General features: G+C 43.3%; 1 protein-coding gene across 2 annotated transcripts in view; it reads left to right on the forward strand.

Moving 5' to 3' along the window:
• The first annotated feature begins 236 nt into the window (after positions 1-236).
• USP42 (ubiquitin specific peptidase 42) overlaps positions 237-16,285 on the forward strand; it is a 43,154-nt gene continuing 27,105 nt past the window's right edge. Inside the window, exons 1-3 of one of the 2 annotated variants that reach the window (XM_070363077.1) lie at positions 237-394; positions 4,471-4,720; positions 6,745-6,945. In XM_070363077.1, coding sequence (XP_070219178.1) covers positions 4,480-4,720; positions 6,745-6,945 — 442 coding nt within the window. In that variant the 5' untranslated portion in view covers positions 237-394; positions 4,471-4,479. Of the gene's footprint in view, positions 395-1,155; positions 1,289-4,470; positions 4,721-6,744; positions 6,946-16,285 lie in introns of those variants that run through there. The other variant, XM_070363078.1, reaches the window with a different exon arrangement.

The raw sequence follows: 16,285 nt of genomic DNA on the forward strand, positions 1-16,285 counted from the left end.
CAGCGCACCCGCGCCGCGCGCGCAGCCCGGCGCCGCCAATCAGCGCGTCGCTCCCGCGGCCGCCCCGGCGCTCCAGTGACGCGCGCGCCAGCCCGCGCCCGCGGCGCTTTGGGCGACGGCCCCTCCCACGCCCGCCCGGCCCGTTAGCTGCGCGCCGCGCCTCTTGTGCGACGGCCCCTGGGCGGCGGCGGCGGCGGCGCGTGCGGGGCGCGGCCTTGGCGCGCCCCCTGGCGGCCCGGCGGGGCGCTGCGGGCGCGGCGCTGACCCGGAGGCGGCGGCGGCGGTGCCCGGATGGAGGCACGTCATTGTCCCCCGCCGGGCGGCTGGGCTGTGTGCGGCGGCGGCGGCGGCGGCGGCGGCCGAGGGGGATGGAGCGAGCGCCGAGCCGGGTCAGGTAAGCTCCCTCCTCCTCCCCGCCCGCCGCCGGCCGGCGTGGGGCCCGCGGATCGCCCGGCTCGCCCCGGCCGCCGCCGGCCGGGCCGCCTCTCAGCCGGCGCGGCCCGCCGGGGACTGGCGCGGCCCCTCGCCCGCCGGCCCCGCTCCGCAGCGGGCCGGGCCGCCCGGGACCCCGCCGCGCGGGTGGCAGCGCCGCCGCCGCCGGCCGGCCGGGGCCAGGCCCGCCGGGGAGGGGGGCGGCGGCCGGGGCGCCGCGGGAGCCGGGCTGCGCGGGGGAGGCCGGGCTGCCCCCCGGTTGCCATGGACACTGCCCTCCCGGCGCCCCCGCCCGGCCCAGCCCGCCCCCTCAGGCCGTGGGCCGGGTCCGGGGTGGCCGGGCCGGCACCGGTCTGTCCCGGGTGGGCGTGTGCCGGGCGCCGGCCGCGGAGCCCCCCCCACCCCGCATGGCTGCCACCTCCCGCCCCCCTCCCTCCGCCCCGAGCGCCCCCCGGAGCCCCGGGCTCGCCTCCCTGGTCCCTCAGAGAGACAAACTTTCCCACCGGGTCGGCCCGCCGCGCCAGCGCTGGTCCGCTCCGCCCTCGCGGGGCCGGCCACCTGGCCGGGTCCCCGCCGGGCGTCCCGAGTTGCGCACGCCGGCCGCCGGGCGGAGCAGGCACCCACTCGCGGGGAGAGGAGGGGGCCGGCCCGGCGTCGCGGTCCCCTTCACTCCCCAAAAGCGCGTGTGCCGGGGTCCTAGTCTTTTATCTTCGGGGCAGGAAGAGCCAGCTTACCTGGAGAGGGGGTGGCGGGAGAGGGCAGTCAGATGTTTGAGAAGATTTGGCGGAACCCGAAGTTTTTACGGTCTTACTACTTTAACCTCGCTTTATGATGAATGCACTCGAGATCGTTTTTGGTGAATAGCTCTTTTATTTTCCGGGAGGCCTATAAGGAGGGCTGACTTGTTGATGGGAAAAGCACGTTGGTTGGTTAAATAACACTCAAATAACAGGAAAACTGGTTGAGAAACTCTTTACTTAGCACCTGTTTTTCAAAGTGAGCCCCACTGTTTTAGCTTCTTCCACGTGTTAGTGGAGTCTCAAATCTTAACTTGTATATTTGAAACACCATTCTCCTCTTTTGACTGTATTTATTCATTCAAAATGGATTGGTGATAATGAATCATCTGTCTCACTTGTTTGTATTTAGAGCCAGTTTCACTTTCTTTTCTGTGTCATTGAATTAAGTCTACAGAGTTTAGTTTATAGAAGTTTAAAGATAGTCGATGTGTTTATTTACAAGTAATTAAAATACAGGTTGTCTTTTTAAAGTATATGTTTGAAAATGGAAATACAGCTAGAAGGTGGATTACATTGTCAATATATTAAAAGCAGAATGTAACAGTTTCTTTTTGCATGTGTTGATATTATTACCACAATGTATGAGGAGAGCCATAATGTTTAGAGATATGCTTATTTTTCTAAAAATGAAAAAGTAACATATATTCTATCCTCTAGTCACCACAAGGGAGAAGACATACCATAGGAGGGACAGCATTTTAAGACTTTCGAGTAAAACATTGTACTTAGAGCGAGTTACACTCAAAGGAAACACTTGTGAAGTCACCTTGTCTCATTCCTCCACACACCATCCAACCTTGATTCTTGTTACCCAATTTTTTTCAAACATGCTTTTGTAATTTTTTTTATCTGTCATCAGAAGATGTTGAGAGAAGTTTAAACTGTTCATTGAAGTAGTTGCTTAAAAGTCCTGAGATTATAGTAGTAATGTTTAAAAGCTTTACTGAGAGTAAAGAACACATAATATCTGAATCCTACACAGCATAGTTTGGCTTCCAGAAAGGTTTCTCCGTAGCAGATGGAATTCAGTTTAATGCCTGATGGTTTCAGGGTAAGAATTCATTGGCTGAATACATATAATGAAGGAGAATGGATGGTTTGGGTTTTCCCAAGTTATAATGCTATTTGGTTGTCAATGACTGAGTTGTATGTTTTACCTTTTTTTTTTTTTAAGAGTTGTTCCCCCCACCCAAGAAAAAGGCAACTGCAGCAAGTAAAATGGTTTTATTAGGTCATTAGTGAATGATTGTCCTGAAAGGGATGTTCACCCCAGAAAATCAAGGTTTTTGCTATTTAACATTATTGTAAATAAGCCTAGGTTAATTTGCTTCTTCCTTTTCTTCCTGCTCTACTCCTTCCTCTCTTGTTTTCTTAGTCTTGCTTCTTGTTTTGTAGTTTCTTTTGACTGTCAAATGAGGAAAGTGTAATTTTTATTTGGATAATGTTGCTCCGGCTTTCTTCCTGAGTAAGGATCCTGTACTGTATTTTACTTATATTGACTTAACACTTCAATTCAGTTTTTCTTTTTGTTAAGATCTAATTAACATCTTTTCTATTTCTACGGAAGATCCCCAAATTTTTTCTTTAAGGTTGTACTTTTTAGAGAGGTGATAATCTTGCTTTCATGTAAAATCACAACAAAATCAAAGCTTAAAAAAAACCCTTGTTGTGAGTAGACAGTGCATCATAACATTTGTTAAAGTGTCATATGCATGGGATTTATTTCACCGTTTTGAATATTTTTTGAAACAAGTTTTAATTCTACGTCAGAGTCCTTAAGGATTAAATGAGATACTAATCAGTCACCTGCAGCCCGGTGCTAAGAGCAGACACTGGTTCCATTCTCTCTTCACCGCTCATTCGTCTGTTCAGCACGTGTGGGGAGAGCTTTCCCTGTGCCAGGTCAGGGTGTACAAACAGGAACATGAGGGAGAGGAGCAGGGCAGGCTCCCCCAGAAACCAGCAGGGGTCCCCCCCTCCGTGCTGGGGAGCTTCCAGGAGGGGTTCTCAGCGCGTCTTAGGGGAGGGGGCTGTCCAGGCAAGTGTCCCGGAGGAAATGCCTTCCAAAGGAAGCGAGGGAGTGTTCACTGGCTGGAGGTGGCAGGGTGGGAGAGACCTGGGGGAAGACCAGCCCGTGCAGAGCGGGAGCCAGCAGCTAGGAGAGGGCCACACGTGCCTGGGGAGGCTTCCTGGGGAGGCTTCCGGGGCTGGCAGAGCGGGTGCAGGGGTCGGGGAGCTGTGAGGGGGCGAGGCTCACCTGGAGGGTCACCTGCAAGGCAGTGGCCTGCTTGGGTTGGCCGCCACTGGGCAGTCTTGGGGCATTCCTGGAGGGCTGTGCTCTGGGCCTTGGTGGAGCCCGAAGGAAGCCCAGCCAGGAATGTGGAGCCTGGTGCCTGTGCCCAGAGGTGACTAGTTTGGGTTAGGGTTGCCCCATTTCGTAGGCCCGGTGGATTCTGTCCAGTCTCTCGTAGGTCCTTACAAATATTAAGTTAGTGACTAACACAATGCCCAGCAGGTAAAGTGCTCAATTAATGGTGGTCCTAAGATTTTAGTAGGGTTCAGAGAGAAAATTATAGTGAAGTACTTTTATAACATGTGTTTGTTTTCCCGTTTGATGTCAGAAATGCCTTAATGGGCTTCATTTTAAAAAGTCATGTATACCAAATAAATGAGCCTCTTCAGAAAATATGTTTCAAAAGTGAGACTTCCTATATTTTTTTTCTTATATTTTTAAAAAAAGTAATATAGTTCAAACAATGTCATTTTGAACTTGAAGCTTAAAGTTAGGTTTTCTTTTCAGCTAGTTGAGCCTTTTCCCTGAGGAATTATATATGAATTGAAAATTGAGCCAAAAGTATTAGTGCATTTCACATTCTAGGTTTAAGCAAAAGAGAGAAAAAGATACTTCGTGAATGTAGAGAATTGGAAATTGAGGTACTTGATTGTAAATCAAAATATTAGATTTTCAGAGGGCATGAAATAGAATGACACGATCTAATCAAATACTTCACTGATGATGTTATGATGAAAAATTGTTGGCATGTGCAGATTAACACAGTGGTAAATACCCCATGAAAATTACTACAGAGCTAGAAAGATACTGTTGCTTTTATATTGGAGTGATTGATTGGAAAGTTAGCCGAACTGCTTTTAATTATTTTCAAAGATTTAATGGTAGAATAAGTAGATTACTTTTCTTGACCTTATGAAGCAAATGTATGCTTTTTGTGTTTTACAGAGTTGAACAATGACCATAGTTGACAAAGCTTCTGAATCTTCAGACCCATCAACCTATCAGAACCAGCCTGGCAGTTCTGAGGCTGTCTCACCTGGAGACATGGATGCAGGTTCTGCCAGCTGGGGTGCTGTGTCTTCGTTAAATGATGTTTCAAATCACACACTTTCTTTAGGACCAGTACCTGGTGCTGTAGTTTATTCAAGTTCATCTGTACCTGAAAAATCAAAACCATCACCACAAAAGGATCAAGGTATTACTTTTTAAAAGACGGAATCACTACAGGAAACTCCTGTATAAATACTGTCCATAAGTTGGTAGTTTCAGAGAGGGGCTTATTTTGCAAGATAAATTATTGCCACCTGAGTGGCCAGCAGAGTTACATTATTTGACGGGCTTCATTTTCCTCTGCTTCTGCTTCATGATTAACATACGTATCATAACAGGGTAAGATTATTTTTAGTTACTATTAATTTCTTTAATTATCCTAATTTTTTGAAGGATAAACTTTATTCTGGTGAGAATCGAGATGGACAAGCGTTTTGTTAACTTGTCAATTAACTACCGTGCCCTAAGTAAATGTCTGCCTCTTAAAAATTTAAAAACAGTTGACTTTTGACAAGTGAGCTCTGCGCAACATTATTTTCAATTTTTTCTTTGTTTTTTTTCCCAGTTAAAGTCATCTGTAGTCATAAAGCTCTTTGAAAGAGAGCAGATCACGTAAATATTACATTATGTATCAAACCATATAAATGTGGTTACATGTGTTAAAACTCATCCAGATAAGTAAGATGTGGACACTTTAGCTGGCGCTCCTAAAACTTGGGGATTTGATAGCTTTGAAGTTGTAAGAAAAGATTGATTCCCATTCAGGACATTGTTCACGGAGGATGGCTTGGCCCTCGGATTGTTTGAGTCCTCTTGGTACATGTGATGCTGTGATGTGGGCTGGGGGGTGCGATTTGCTGAAGGTGTTTGGTGGGGACTTAGTCTCACAGAACAGTTTTCCTGACTGTTGTCCAGAGAGGTTTAGAGACCTTTATAAGCAGGACTCTGCCACAGGACGTCTTCTCGCAGACCCAGCCTCCTCTCGCCTTGCTGGGGCCCCTCTCTCCCTCAGGACTGACTTGGTGTCGCCCCACCCAGCCCTTTTTTGGGGCCCTTGCCACACGTTTTCAAGGCTCATGTCTCTGTTCCTAATTTGGCTCTCCCTTCTTCCCGAAGCTGAAGCCTGCCTTTTTGCGTGCTTGAAATGCTCAGTATCGCTGCTGCAGGCCGAGAACCATCTAGCGTGCGTCTTGGTCTTTGGTGGCACTGAGGAACCGGCAGACTTCTGAAGGAGCGCTCTGGCTGTGGATGATTTTGGCCTCTCCTAAATAAGTTGTGTTTGAGCTGCACCTGAGTTTTATTAGCATAGTTGTCAATTCGCCATTTGAGCCTTAAAAGTATTTTTTAAAATTGTTCGTGTATAGTATCTTTACGAGTATGTTATCCTGGTGCCTGAAATCCCACTTCCTTTCTGGTAAAGTTGGGATGATGTCACTACCAGCCTCTAGAATCGAGACTGACCGTCAGCGAGTGAGGACTCGGTGAGACGGGAGGGCGGCACTGGCGGGCCGGGCGGTCCGCGCCCGCCGCAGGTGTCACCGCGTCGCCTTCCCTGCCCTTGCTGCTGTGGTGGTGTTGATTTAAGTAGACATAAAAGAGGATAACTGTAATGAACTCTCAGGCGCCCTTCAGTCAGTGTTGTTTATCGACTCCTGGCCACTCATACCTCCACCCACTTAACTCCTCTCCTCACTTCCCAACCGTTTAAAGCAAATCTAAGAATTTCTATTTCATCTGTAAATATTTTAATGTGTTTATCTAAATCATTCTTTTCTGAAAATTAGAATGTTTTCCTGTGAAAAGTCCAGTCAATATTAAGATGTCCCCGGTCGTCATAGAATGGTTTTTAACGGTTGGTCATTGAAACCAACTTCCAAACAAGGTCTACCCTTTGCATTTGGTGAAAGTCTTTTTTTAAGTTTTTTAAAATGTGTTAAATACTGTCCCGCCTCCCACACACACACTGTTGCCCTTGAAATTTATTTATCAGAAAAACCCAATCGTTTAGAATTTCCCGCATTCTGGGCTTTCTTTTAAAATGTCCCTTTCTCCCCTGCGTTTCTGGTTAGCTGGTCATAAGAATCTTGGTCAGATTCAGGTGTGACTTGTTGTTATTTATTTAGCTTGAGAAATGTACAAAGCTTCCGTTTTAAATGTTTATTTTTCTAGCCCTAGGTGATGGCATTGCTCCTCCACAAAAAGTTCTCTTCCCATCTGAGAAGATCTGTCTTAAGTGGCAGCAGACTCACAGAGTAGGAGCTGGGCTCCAGAACTTGGGCAATACCTGTTTTGCAAACGCAGCACTGCAGTGTCTAACTTACACGCCGCCTCTCGCCAACTACATGCTATCACACGAGCACTCCAAGACATGTAAGTGTCCTGTGTCACGCTACGCGTGTGGTGATGCAGTATGCTAACCTACTTGCATTTTTTTCTCTGAAATGAAAGTGAAGAATTAAGTCAAGAATTTGGTCATCACTAAGTTGGTTTCTTTTAGAAACCACAGAGGAAGACTCAAAGGTTTGCATTCGGGTTGCATGAAAAACATTTTGCATGTAATTTAGTCTGTGGAATTATTTAAAAAGAAACGTGTTTTTTTTTCGGCATTTGGCGTTTCTGAATACACTGCTGACTTTCTACACTTGCTAAAAATCGTGCCATAAATATGTACTGCCAACAGCTTGGGACAAGAAGAGTTGAGTCTTGCCTCTCCTGGCGTCCATCCTGTGTCGAAGGCTTGATTCATTTACAGGCTTTAGGCATAAGAGGCCGGAGAAGGCAATGGCACTCCACTCCAGTACTCTTGCCTGGAAAATGCCATGGATGGAGGAGTCTGGTGGGCTGCAGTCCATGGGGTCGCTGAGGGTCGGAAACGACAGAGCAACTTCCCTTTCACTTTTCACTTTCATGCATTGGAGAAGGAAATGGCAACCCACTCCAGTGTTCTTGCCTGGAGAATCCCAGGGACGGGGGAGCCTGGTGGGCTGCCGTCTGTGGGGTCGCACAGAATCGGACACGACTGAAGCGACTTAGCAGCAGGCATAAGAGGAGCCTCTGGTCACAGCTCCTAATCCCTGGAAATTTGTGCAGGACTTTCCCTTTGGTGTGTGAGCTCAGTTTCCAACCTAGAGGGCAGAAAATTCGTTAAAACATGTAATGTCTTTAAAAGCATGTTATGTCTTTCAAAGAGCATGTTTTACTTTAACTGGGGGAGAGTCAACTCAGTGGTCAACTAGTGCAATTCAGAATTTAGAATGTATCCATTTTTGTTGAGGTTTTGAACTTGTACATGTAGTATTATAAACGCCCTTCATCTTTTATAAATGAAACTCCCTGTTCTTGGATCTACATTAATGTGTATGTGAATATTCAGGTGCCAGGCCTTCATTATTGGGGTGAAAAAAAAAAAAGCCCTTAATTTCTTTCTGAGTAGTTCTTTACTTTTTGTGTGTGTGGCTTGTGGGATCTTAGTTCTCCCACCAGGGATTGAACCCGGGCTCTCGGGAGTGAAAATGCTGAGTCCTAACAACTGAACCACCAGGAAATTCCCGAATAGTCCTTTACTTGATGGAGAATTTAGACGCATTCTTCTAAAACTTTTCCCCCCGCAAAGAGCAAAATAATGGCTGTGTAAAGAATTTGGAAAGTACAGAAAATTTTAAAGTAACCAAAGGAAAATCACTGAGACTGTCGACCACCAAGAGGTGTTTGCTCTCCATGGGGTTCAGATTACAGAACGAAGGTCTCTTTGCCCTCATTTTTTCCTTTTCCCAGTCCATAGTTGATCATTATGTTAATATATAATAATTGACATAACACAGACAGCTTTCTGATCATTTTTGCACTTAATAAAACGGGGGTGTGAATGAGAGTCCCGCACTGGCACCTGGACCTCGAGAGAGAGGGATGGAGACAAAGATGCAGCTGCCTGGGGTTCCAGAGTCAGGTGCCCGTCCTTTACAGGCCATCGGTAGTTTTCCCTCGTTATCAATGAACAATAAACTGCATATACTTAAAATACACAGTCCGATGCATCTTGACGTTTGTGCGCGCCCATGAAACGACTGCCACAATAATGAACTCTTTCATCGCCCCTGAAAGTCTCAGTGTGGCTTTGAAATCAGTCCTTCCAGCCCTTCCTGCCCCGCATCCCTTCCAGGCCATGCAGCCACTGATGGGCTTTCTGTTTTACTGCAGATGAGTTTGTATTTCCTAGAATGTCATATATGGGGGATTGCACAGTAATTGTGTTTATAACGCCTGGCTTTTTTCACTCAGCAGTTATTTCAGTATCATCCTGTGTTGCTGCTTGTATCGGTAGTCACTTTTTATTGCTGAGTAGTATTCCATTGTATGGATTAATGGACCCCAGTTTGTTTCTCCATTCACCTGTTGACGGACCTTTGGGTTATTTCCCTTGAGGGGCCATCACAAGTGAAGCTGCTGGGAGGTTTTCGTAAGGACGTGTGTTCATTTCTTGTGAGTAAGCATCTAGGAGAGGAATGGTTTGGTCCCATAATATGGGTACGCTTGACTTTAAGATACTTACAAACTGGGAAGCGGATTATGAGATTTTACATTCCCACTAGCAGTGAATGCGGAGAAGGCAATGGCACCCCACTCCAGCACTCTTGCCTGAAAAATCCCATGGACGGAGGAGCCTGGTGGGCTGCAGTCCATGGGGTCGCAAAGAGTCAGACACAACTGAGCGACTTCCCTTTCACTTTTCACTTTCATGCATTGGAGGAGGAAATAGCAACCCACTCCAGTGTTCTTGCCTGGAGAATCCCAGGGACCGGGAGCCTGGTGGGCTGCCGTCTATGGGGTCGCACAGAGTTGGACACGACTGAAGCAACTTAGCAGCAGCAGTGAATGAGTTTCATTTTCGCCACATCTTCCCTGATCCTTGGTGTGGTCAGTCTTTCTGATCTTAGCAACTCTTAACAGGTGTGTAGTGTGATAGTCTCTTACCGTGGTTTGAATTTGCATTTCTGTAGTGAATAATGGTGTTGAACATCCCTCTATATGGTTCTTCAGCAGCTGTGTGTTTGCCTTGCCCAAGTGTTTGCTCCTATCTTTGGCCTGATTTAAAATTGGGTAATTCTCTTCTTGTTGAATTTTGAGAGTTCTTTATATATTCTGGATAGAAGTCCTTTATCCAGTACATGATTTGCAAATGTTATTTCTCAAACTGGAGAAAATAGTCTCTTCACACTGTCTTTCAAATAACATGTTTTATTTACTTCAGCGTTTTTCTTTTTTTGTTGGTTGTGTGCTCAGTGTTGTATGTAAGAAATCTTTGCCTAACCAAAGGTCGCAAAGATTTCCTCTGTTTTTTTTTTTTTTTTTTAGCAGTCTTATGCTTTTAGTTTTTATGTTTAGGTCAGTGATCCATTCTGAGTTAATTTTTGTCTGTGGTGTAGAGTTCATGTTTTTCAATATGGATATCCAATTGTTCCAACGCTGTTTTTTCAAAAGATGGTCCTTTCTCCACTGAATTATTTTTGTACCTTTGTCAAAAATCGATTGATTGTATCCATATGGATCTGTTTCTGACCTGTTTTGTTACACTGATCCACTTCTGTCTTGACTCCATAACACAGTGTCTTTTAAACAGATTCTTTCTTTTATTTATTATTTGCATTTTTGACTGCACTGGGTCTTCATTGCTGCACCGGCTTTCTCTCTTTGCAGCGAGCGGTGACTGCTCTCTTGGGGTGCGGGTGCTTCTCATGAGGTGGCTTCTCGTTGCCGAACACAGCTCGAGGGCCCTCGGGCTAAGTTGCCCCACAGCCTGAGAACAGCAGTGTCTGGTTACTGTGTATTTAAAAGTTTCGAAACTAGGTAGCTTTTCCAACTTTGCTCTCCTTTTTCAAAGCTGTTTTGGCCATTCTTGGTCTTTTGCATTTCCAAATTAACTTTGAAATCGGTTTGTCAATTTCTACAAAAAAGCCTCCCGAGAGTTTGCCTGGGATTGTGTTGAATCTGTGCATCAGTTTGAGATGTGCAGCATCTGAACAGTGTTGTCTTCTGACCCACAAGCACGGTGCGCATCTCTGTTTATTCAGGTTCCCTTTGGCTTTTCTTACACTGCTGCGTAGCTTTCAGTATACAAGTATAGTGTGCACATCTTAAAATCCGATTTATTGCCAAGTATTTCATATTTTTGAAAACTATTATAAATGATAATATATATTTTGACCTTCCAGTTTTGATTGTTTATTGCTAGAACATAGAAATGCAACTGACTCTTGTTTGTTGATCTCGTATTCTACAAGTTTGCGAGCTCCTTAATTTTGTATTTATTATTATTATTTTTTAATACAGTTACCTGATTGGTTACCCATGTGATTGCTTAGAGGCATGTCATTCAGTTGCCAGATGTTTGGGGATTTTTCAGAAATTGTCCTGCTACTGATTACTAATTTAATTCCATTGTGGTCAGAGAAGATATTTTTATTGTTTGAATCCTTTGAAACTTGAGACTTGTTTTATGCACTAGAATGTGGTTTAGTTTGTTAAATATTCCATGTGTACTTAATAAGGATGTGTATTCTGCACTGGTTGGAGTTTCTGTAAATGCTGATTATGTTTAGTTAGTTGATAATGTTGTTAGTTGATAGTCTTTTATGTCCTTACTGCTTTTCTGTCTACTTGTTCTGTCAAATTTTGAGATAGATACATTGAAATAAAATACATGGAATAAAATTCTTATAAATAGCCTATAGTTCTTATTTTTTAATCCAGTCTTACAGTCTCTACCTTTTATTTTAGAGTGTAGATCATTTATATTTAATGAGAGTATTGATACGATTGGGTTTTTTATTTCCCATCTTGCTATTTGTCTTCTGTTTGTCCTGTATTCTTTGCTCCCTTTTTCATCTGTTTCTGCCTTCTTTGGAATGAGTGATTCTATGATATTTCCTCTGCTTTATTGGCGTATCTTCTCAACTTTGTTTTCTCTTTATAGTGGTTGCTTTAGGGTTTAACATATATCTTTAACTTATCGCAGCTTCCTTTAAAATACGATTCCATTCCTCATGTTTTGTAAGGACTGTATGACAGTGTACTTTCGTGAGCTCTCCCTAGGCATTTGTGCTATTGTTGTCATACATTTTATTTTTGCTTATCTTGTTACCACATAGTATGTTGTGTTATTTTGCTTTAAATAAAAGTTGAAAGTTTTAAGAGGTTTGTTGAGGTTTCTTTACAAATCTTTTATATTTTCTTACTCTTACCATTTCCGCTGTTTTTAATTCCTCTGTGTAGATGCAGGTACCATCTGGAATTTTCTTATGCCTGGAGGAATTCTTTTAACTATTTTTGCTAATTTTTGCTTTGTTTTTTATTTTTGGTCCAAAATGTCTTTATTTTGCCTTTTTTGAAGTTAAGCTTTTTATTTTGAGGTAAGTTTGGATTTCCACACAGTTGTAAGAAATCACACAGAGACATCTTGTGTACCTTTTCCCAGTTTCCCCGAGTGGTGAAACTGCAGTTCAGTCTTGCAACCAGGATATTAATACTGATACAGTCAAGGTATGGAACATTGCCGTTCCTAAGGAAATGTTTCCCTTTTATAGCCAAGCCCACTTCCCTCAAGGCCCTACATCCTCCTTAATCCCTGGCAACCACTGGTTTTCAGTTATGTTACTTTGTTATTTCAAGAATGTTGCATCTATTGAGTTATGTAATAGGGAATTGGCTTCTTCACTTAAGCCTACGTCTTTGTATATTTCTTCACTTTGTTGTGTACATCAGTAATTTGTTCCTTTTTGTTGCTGAGTCGTATTCCACGGTATGGATGAACCACAATTTGTTTAACCATTCATCCGTTAAAGGACGTCTGCGTTGTTTCTAGTTTGGGATATTGTGAATAGAGCTGCTGTAAACATTACTGTGTAGAGCATATGTGTGATCACAAGTCTTTATTTCTCTGGAATAAGTGCCCAGACTGCTGTTGCTGGGTCACGAGGTAGTTGCATATTTGGTTTTATAAGGAATTGCCTACTTGTTTCTTAGACGGCTGACCATTTTGCATTTCTGCCATCAATGTATGAAGAGTTCCAATTGCTCTTCATTGCTGCCAACATTTGATGTAGTCACTGTTTTTCATTTTAGCCATACTTTAATTATGCATACAATGATATCTCATTGTGGTTTGAATTCAGATTTCCTTAATGCCTCAAGGTCTTGAACTCCTCTCCGTGTGTTTATCATCTGTATATCCTCTTTGGTGAGATGTCTTTCTGTGTCTTTTGTTCGTTTTCAGTTGTGTTCTTTTGTTCTTATCTTATTGTTTTCTTCTTTGTGTATTCTAGATAGTAGGTCTTCTGGGTATGTATTTCCAACATTTCCTGCCAGTTTGAAGCTTGTCTTTTTATCCCCTTACCCTTAGCAGGATCTGTCACAGAACAAAAGGTTTAAATATTGGTGAAGGTGAGTTTTTCCTTTTATGGATTGTGTTTTTGCTGTCGAGTATAAGATCTCTTTGCATAGCCCTTGACCCTAAAGATTTTCCCGTTTTTTTTTTTTTTTTTTTTTTGTGAAAAGTTTTATAGTTTTATATTTTACGTTTAAATATATGATCCTTTTTATTTCAGTTTGTTCTTTTGTTTGTATGTTTGTGGACGTTCAGTTGCTCTACCACCGTTTGTTGAGAAGGCTAGCTTTCCTTCACTGAAGAGCTTTCATACTTTTGTGAAGTCACTTGGGTGTGGGTCTGTCTCTGGGCCCCCTGTTCTGTTGTTAGTATCTGACCCTCAGTATGGTCTTTTGTTATTGTGGCTGTGCAGTAAATCTTGACATCAGATAGAGTGATTCCATCCACTTACTGTTTTTCAAAATTGTTTTTCTCTATTCTAGTTCCCTTGTTTATCTATATAAATTATTCAATAATCTTGATTGTATTTACAAAATAACTTACTGGGATTTTGATAGGAATTTTTTTAAACCTATATCTCAGTTTGGGGAGAATTGACATCTTTATTGTGCTGACATTTCCAATCTGTGGATGTGGAGTGTCTCTCCATTTATTTAGATCTCTAAGTAACACTGTGTTACTTAGTTAATCAGTGTTAATCAGTGTTGCATTAGCGATCAGTCACTCAGTCGTGTCCGACTCTTTGCGACCCCATGAATCGCAGCACGCCAGGCCTCCCCATCCATCACCAACTCCCGGAGTTCACTCAGACTCACGTCCATTGAGTCAGTGATGCCATCCAGCCATCTCATCCTCTGTCATCCCCTTCTCCTCCTGCCCCCAATCCCTCCCAGCATCAGAATCTTTTCCAGTGAGTCAACTCTTCGCATGAGGTGGCCCCAAAGTACTGGAGTTTCAGCTTTAGCATCATTCCTTCCAAGAAATCCCAGGGCTGATCTTCAGAATGGACTGGTTGGATCTCCTTGCAGTCCAAGGGACTCTCAAGAGTCTTCTCCAACACCACAGTTCAAAAGCATCAATTCTTCGGCGCTCAGCCTTCTTCACAGTCTGACTCACACATCCATACATGACCACAGGAAAAACCATAGCCTTGACTAGACAGACCTTTGTTGGCAAAGTAATGTCTCTGCTTTTGAATATGCTATCTAGGTTGGTCATAGCTTTCCTTCCAAGGAGTAAGCGCCTTTTACTTTCATAGCTGCAGTCACCATCTGCAGTGATTTTGGAGCCCAGAAAAATAAAGTCTGACACTGTTTCCACTCTTTCCCCATCTATTTCCCATGAAGTGAAGGGACCGGATGCCATGACCTTTGTTTTCTGAATGTTGAGCTTTAAGCCAACTTTTTCACTCTCCACTTTCACTTTCATCAAGAGGCTTTTTAGTTCCTCTTCACTTTCTGCCATAAGGGTGGTATCATCTGCATATCTCACGTTATTGATATTTCTCCCGGCAATCTGGATTCCAGCTTGTGTTTCTTCCAGTCCAGCGTTTCTCATGATGTACTCTGCATAGAAGTTAAATAAGCAGGGTGACAATATACAGGCTTGATGAACTCCTTTTCCTATTTGGAACCAGTCTATTGTTCCACGTCCAGTTCTAACTGTTGCTTCCTGACCTGCATACAAATTTGTCAAGAGGCAGATCAGGTGGTCTGGTATTCCCATCCATAGAAGAATTTTCCACAGTTTATTGTGATCCACACAGTCAAAGGCTTTGGCATAGTCAATAAAGCAGAAATAGATGTTTTTCTGGAACTCTCTTGCTTTTTCCATGATCCAGTGGATGTCGGCAATTTGATCTCTGGTTCCTCTGCCTTTTCTAAAACCAGCTTGAACATCAGGAAGTTCACGGTTCACATATTGCTGAAGCCTGGCTTGGAGAATTTTGAGCATTACTTTACTAGTGTGTGAGATGAGTGCAATTGTGCGGTCGTTTGAGCATTCTTTGGCATTGCCTTTCTTTGGGATTGGAATGAAAACTGACCTTTTCCAGTCCTGTGGCCACTGCTGAGTTTTCCAAATTTGCTGGCATATTGAGTGCAGCATTTTCACAGCATCATCTTTCAGGATTTGGAATAGCTCCACTGGAATTCCATCACCTCCACTAGCTTTGTTCGTAGTGATGCTTTCTAAGGCCCACTTGATAGGCAGTGTTGCATAGTTATCAGCATATTTTGTTTTGTTAGTTATACATCTAATTCTTTTATTTTTTGAGGAATCAGAGGCATCGTTATATTTTTAATTTTGGTGTTCATGTGTTTATTGCTGGCATATAAAAATACATTTCATTTTTGTAAATTTTTATATACTGACTTTGCTGACTTCACTTACCAGTTCTAGGCTTTTTTTTTTTTTTTTTTGGTGGAGTCCTTGTATTTTTCTATCTAGAGAATCATGCCATGTGTAAATAGGGGCATTTTTAATTACTTTTTACTGATCTGTATCCTTTTTTCCCTTTTCTTGCCGTATTTCACTGGCTAGAACTTCTAGCACTGTGTTGAATCAGTGATCAGAGGTGACATCCTTGCCTGATTTCTGATCTTAGGGGAAGAGCATTCAGTTTGATATTAGCTGTAGGTTTTTGATGTATCCTGTTTATCAAGTCAGGGAAGTTCTTCTCTGTTTCCTTTTTTCCCCCTGTTTTAAAAAGTTCCTGCTTTTTATCATGAAATAGTGTTGATTTTTGTCAATAGCTTTTTCTGTATCAAATTGATATGATCATGTGAATTTTTTCTTTTCCTTATTATGGTAGAATATTCTGGTAGATTTTCCAGTATTGAGTCAGCTTTGTATTTCAGGAATAAACTACATTTGGTCATGATGTTTAATGATTTTTATATTTTGCTGAATTTGTATTAAGGGTTGTTACATCTGTTCATGAGATGTATTGGTCTGTAATCTTTTGTTTTTATACCACCTTTGTTTGGTTTTGGTATTAGGATAATACTAGCTTTATAAGATGGGCTCAATAAAGGACAGAAATGGTATGGACCTAACAGAAGCAGAAGATATTAAGAAGAGGTGGCAAGAATACACAGAAGAGCTGTACAAAAAAGATCTTCACGACCCAGATAATCACGATGGTATGATCACTTACCTAGAGCCAGACATCCTGGAATGTGAAGTCAAGTGGGCCTTAGAAAGCATCACTACAAACAAAGCTAGTGGAGGTGATGAAATTCCAGTTGAGCTATTCCAAATCCTGAAAGATGATGCTGTGAAAATGCTGCACTCAATATGCCAGCAAATTTGGAAAACTCAGCAGTGGCC

Source organism: Bos mutus, chromosome 25 (assembly GCF_027580195.1).
Source record: "Bos mutus isolate GX-2022 chromosome 25, NWIPB_WYAK_1.1, whole genome shotgun sequence".
NCBI classification, from domain to species: Eukaryota; Metazoa; Chordata; class Mammalia; order Artiodactyla; family Bovidae; genus Bos; species Bos mutus.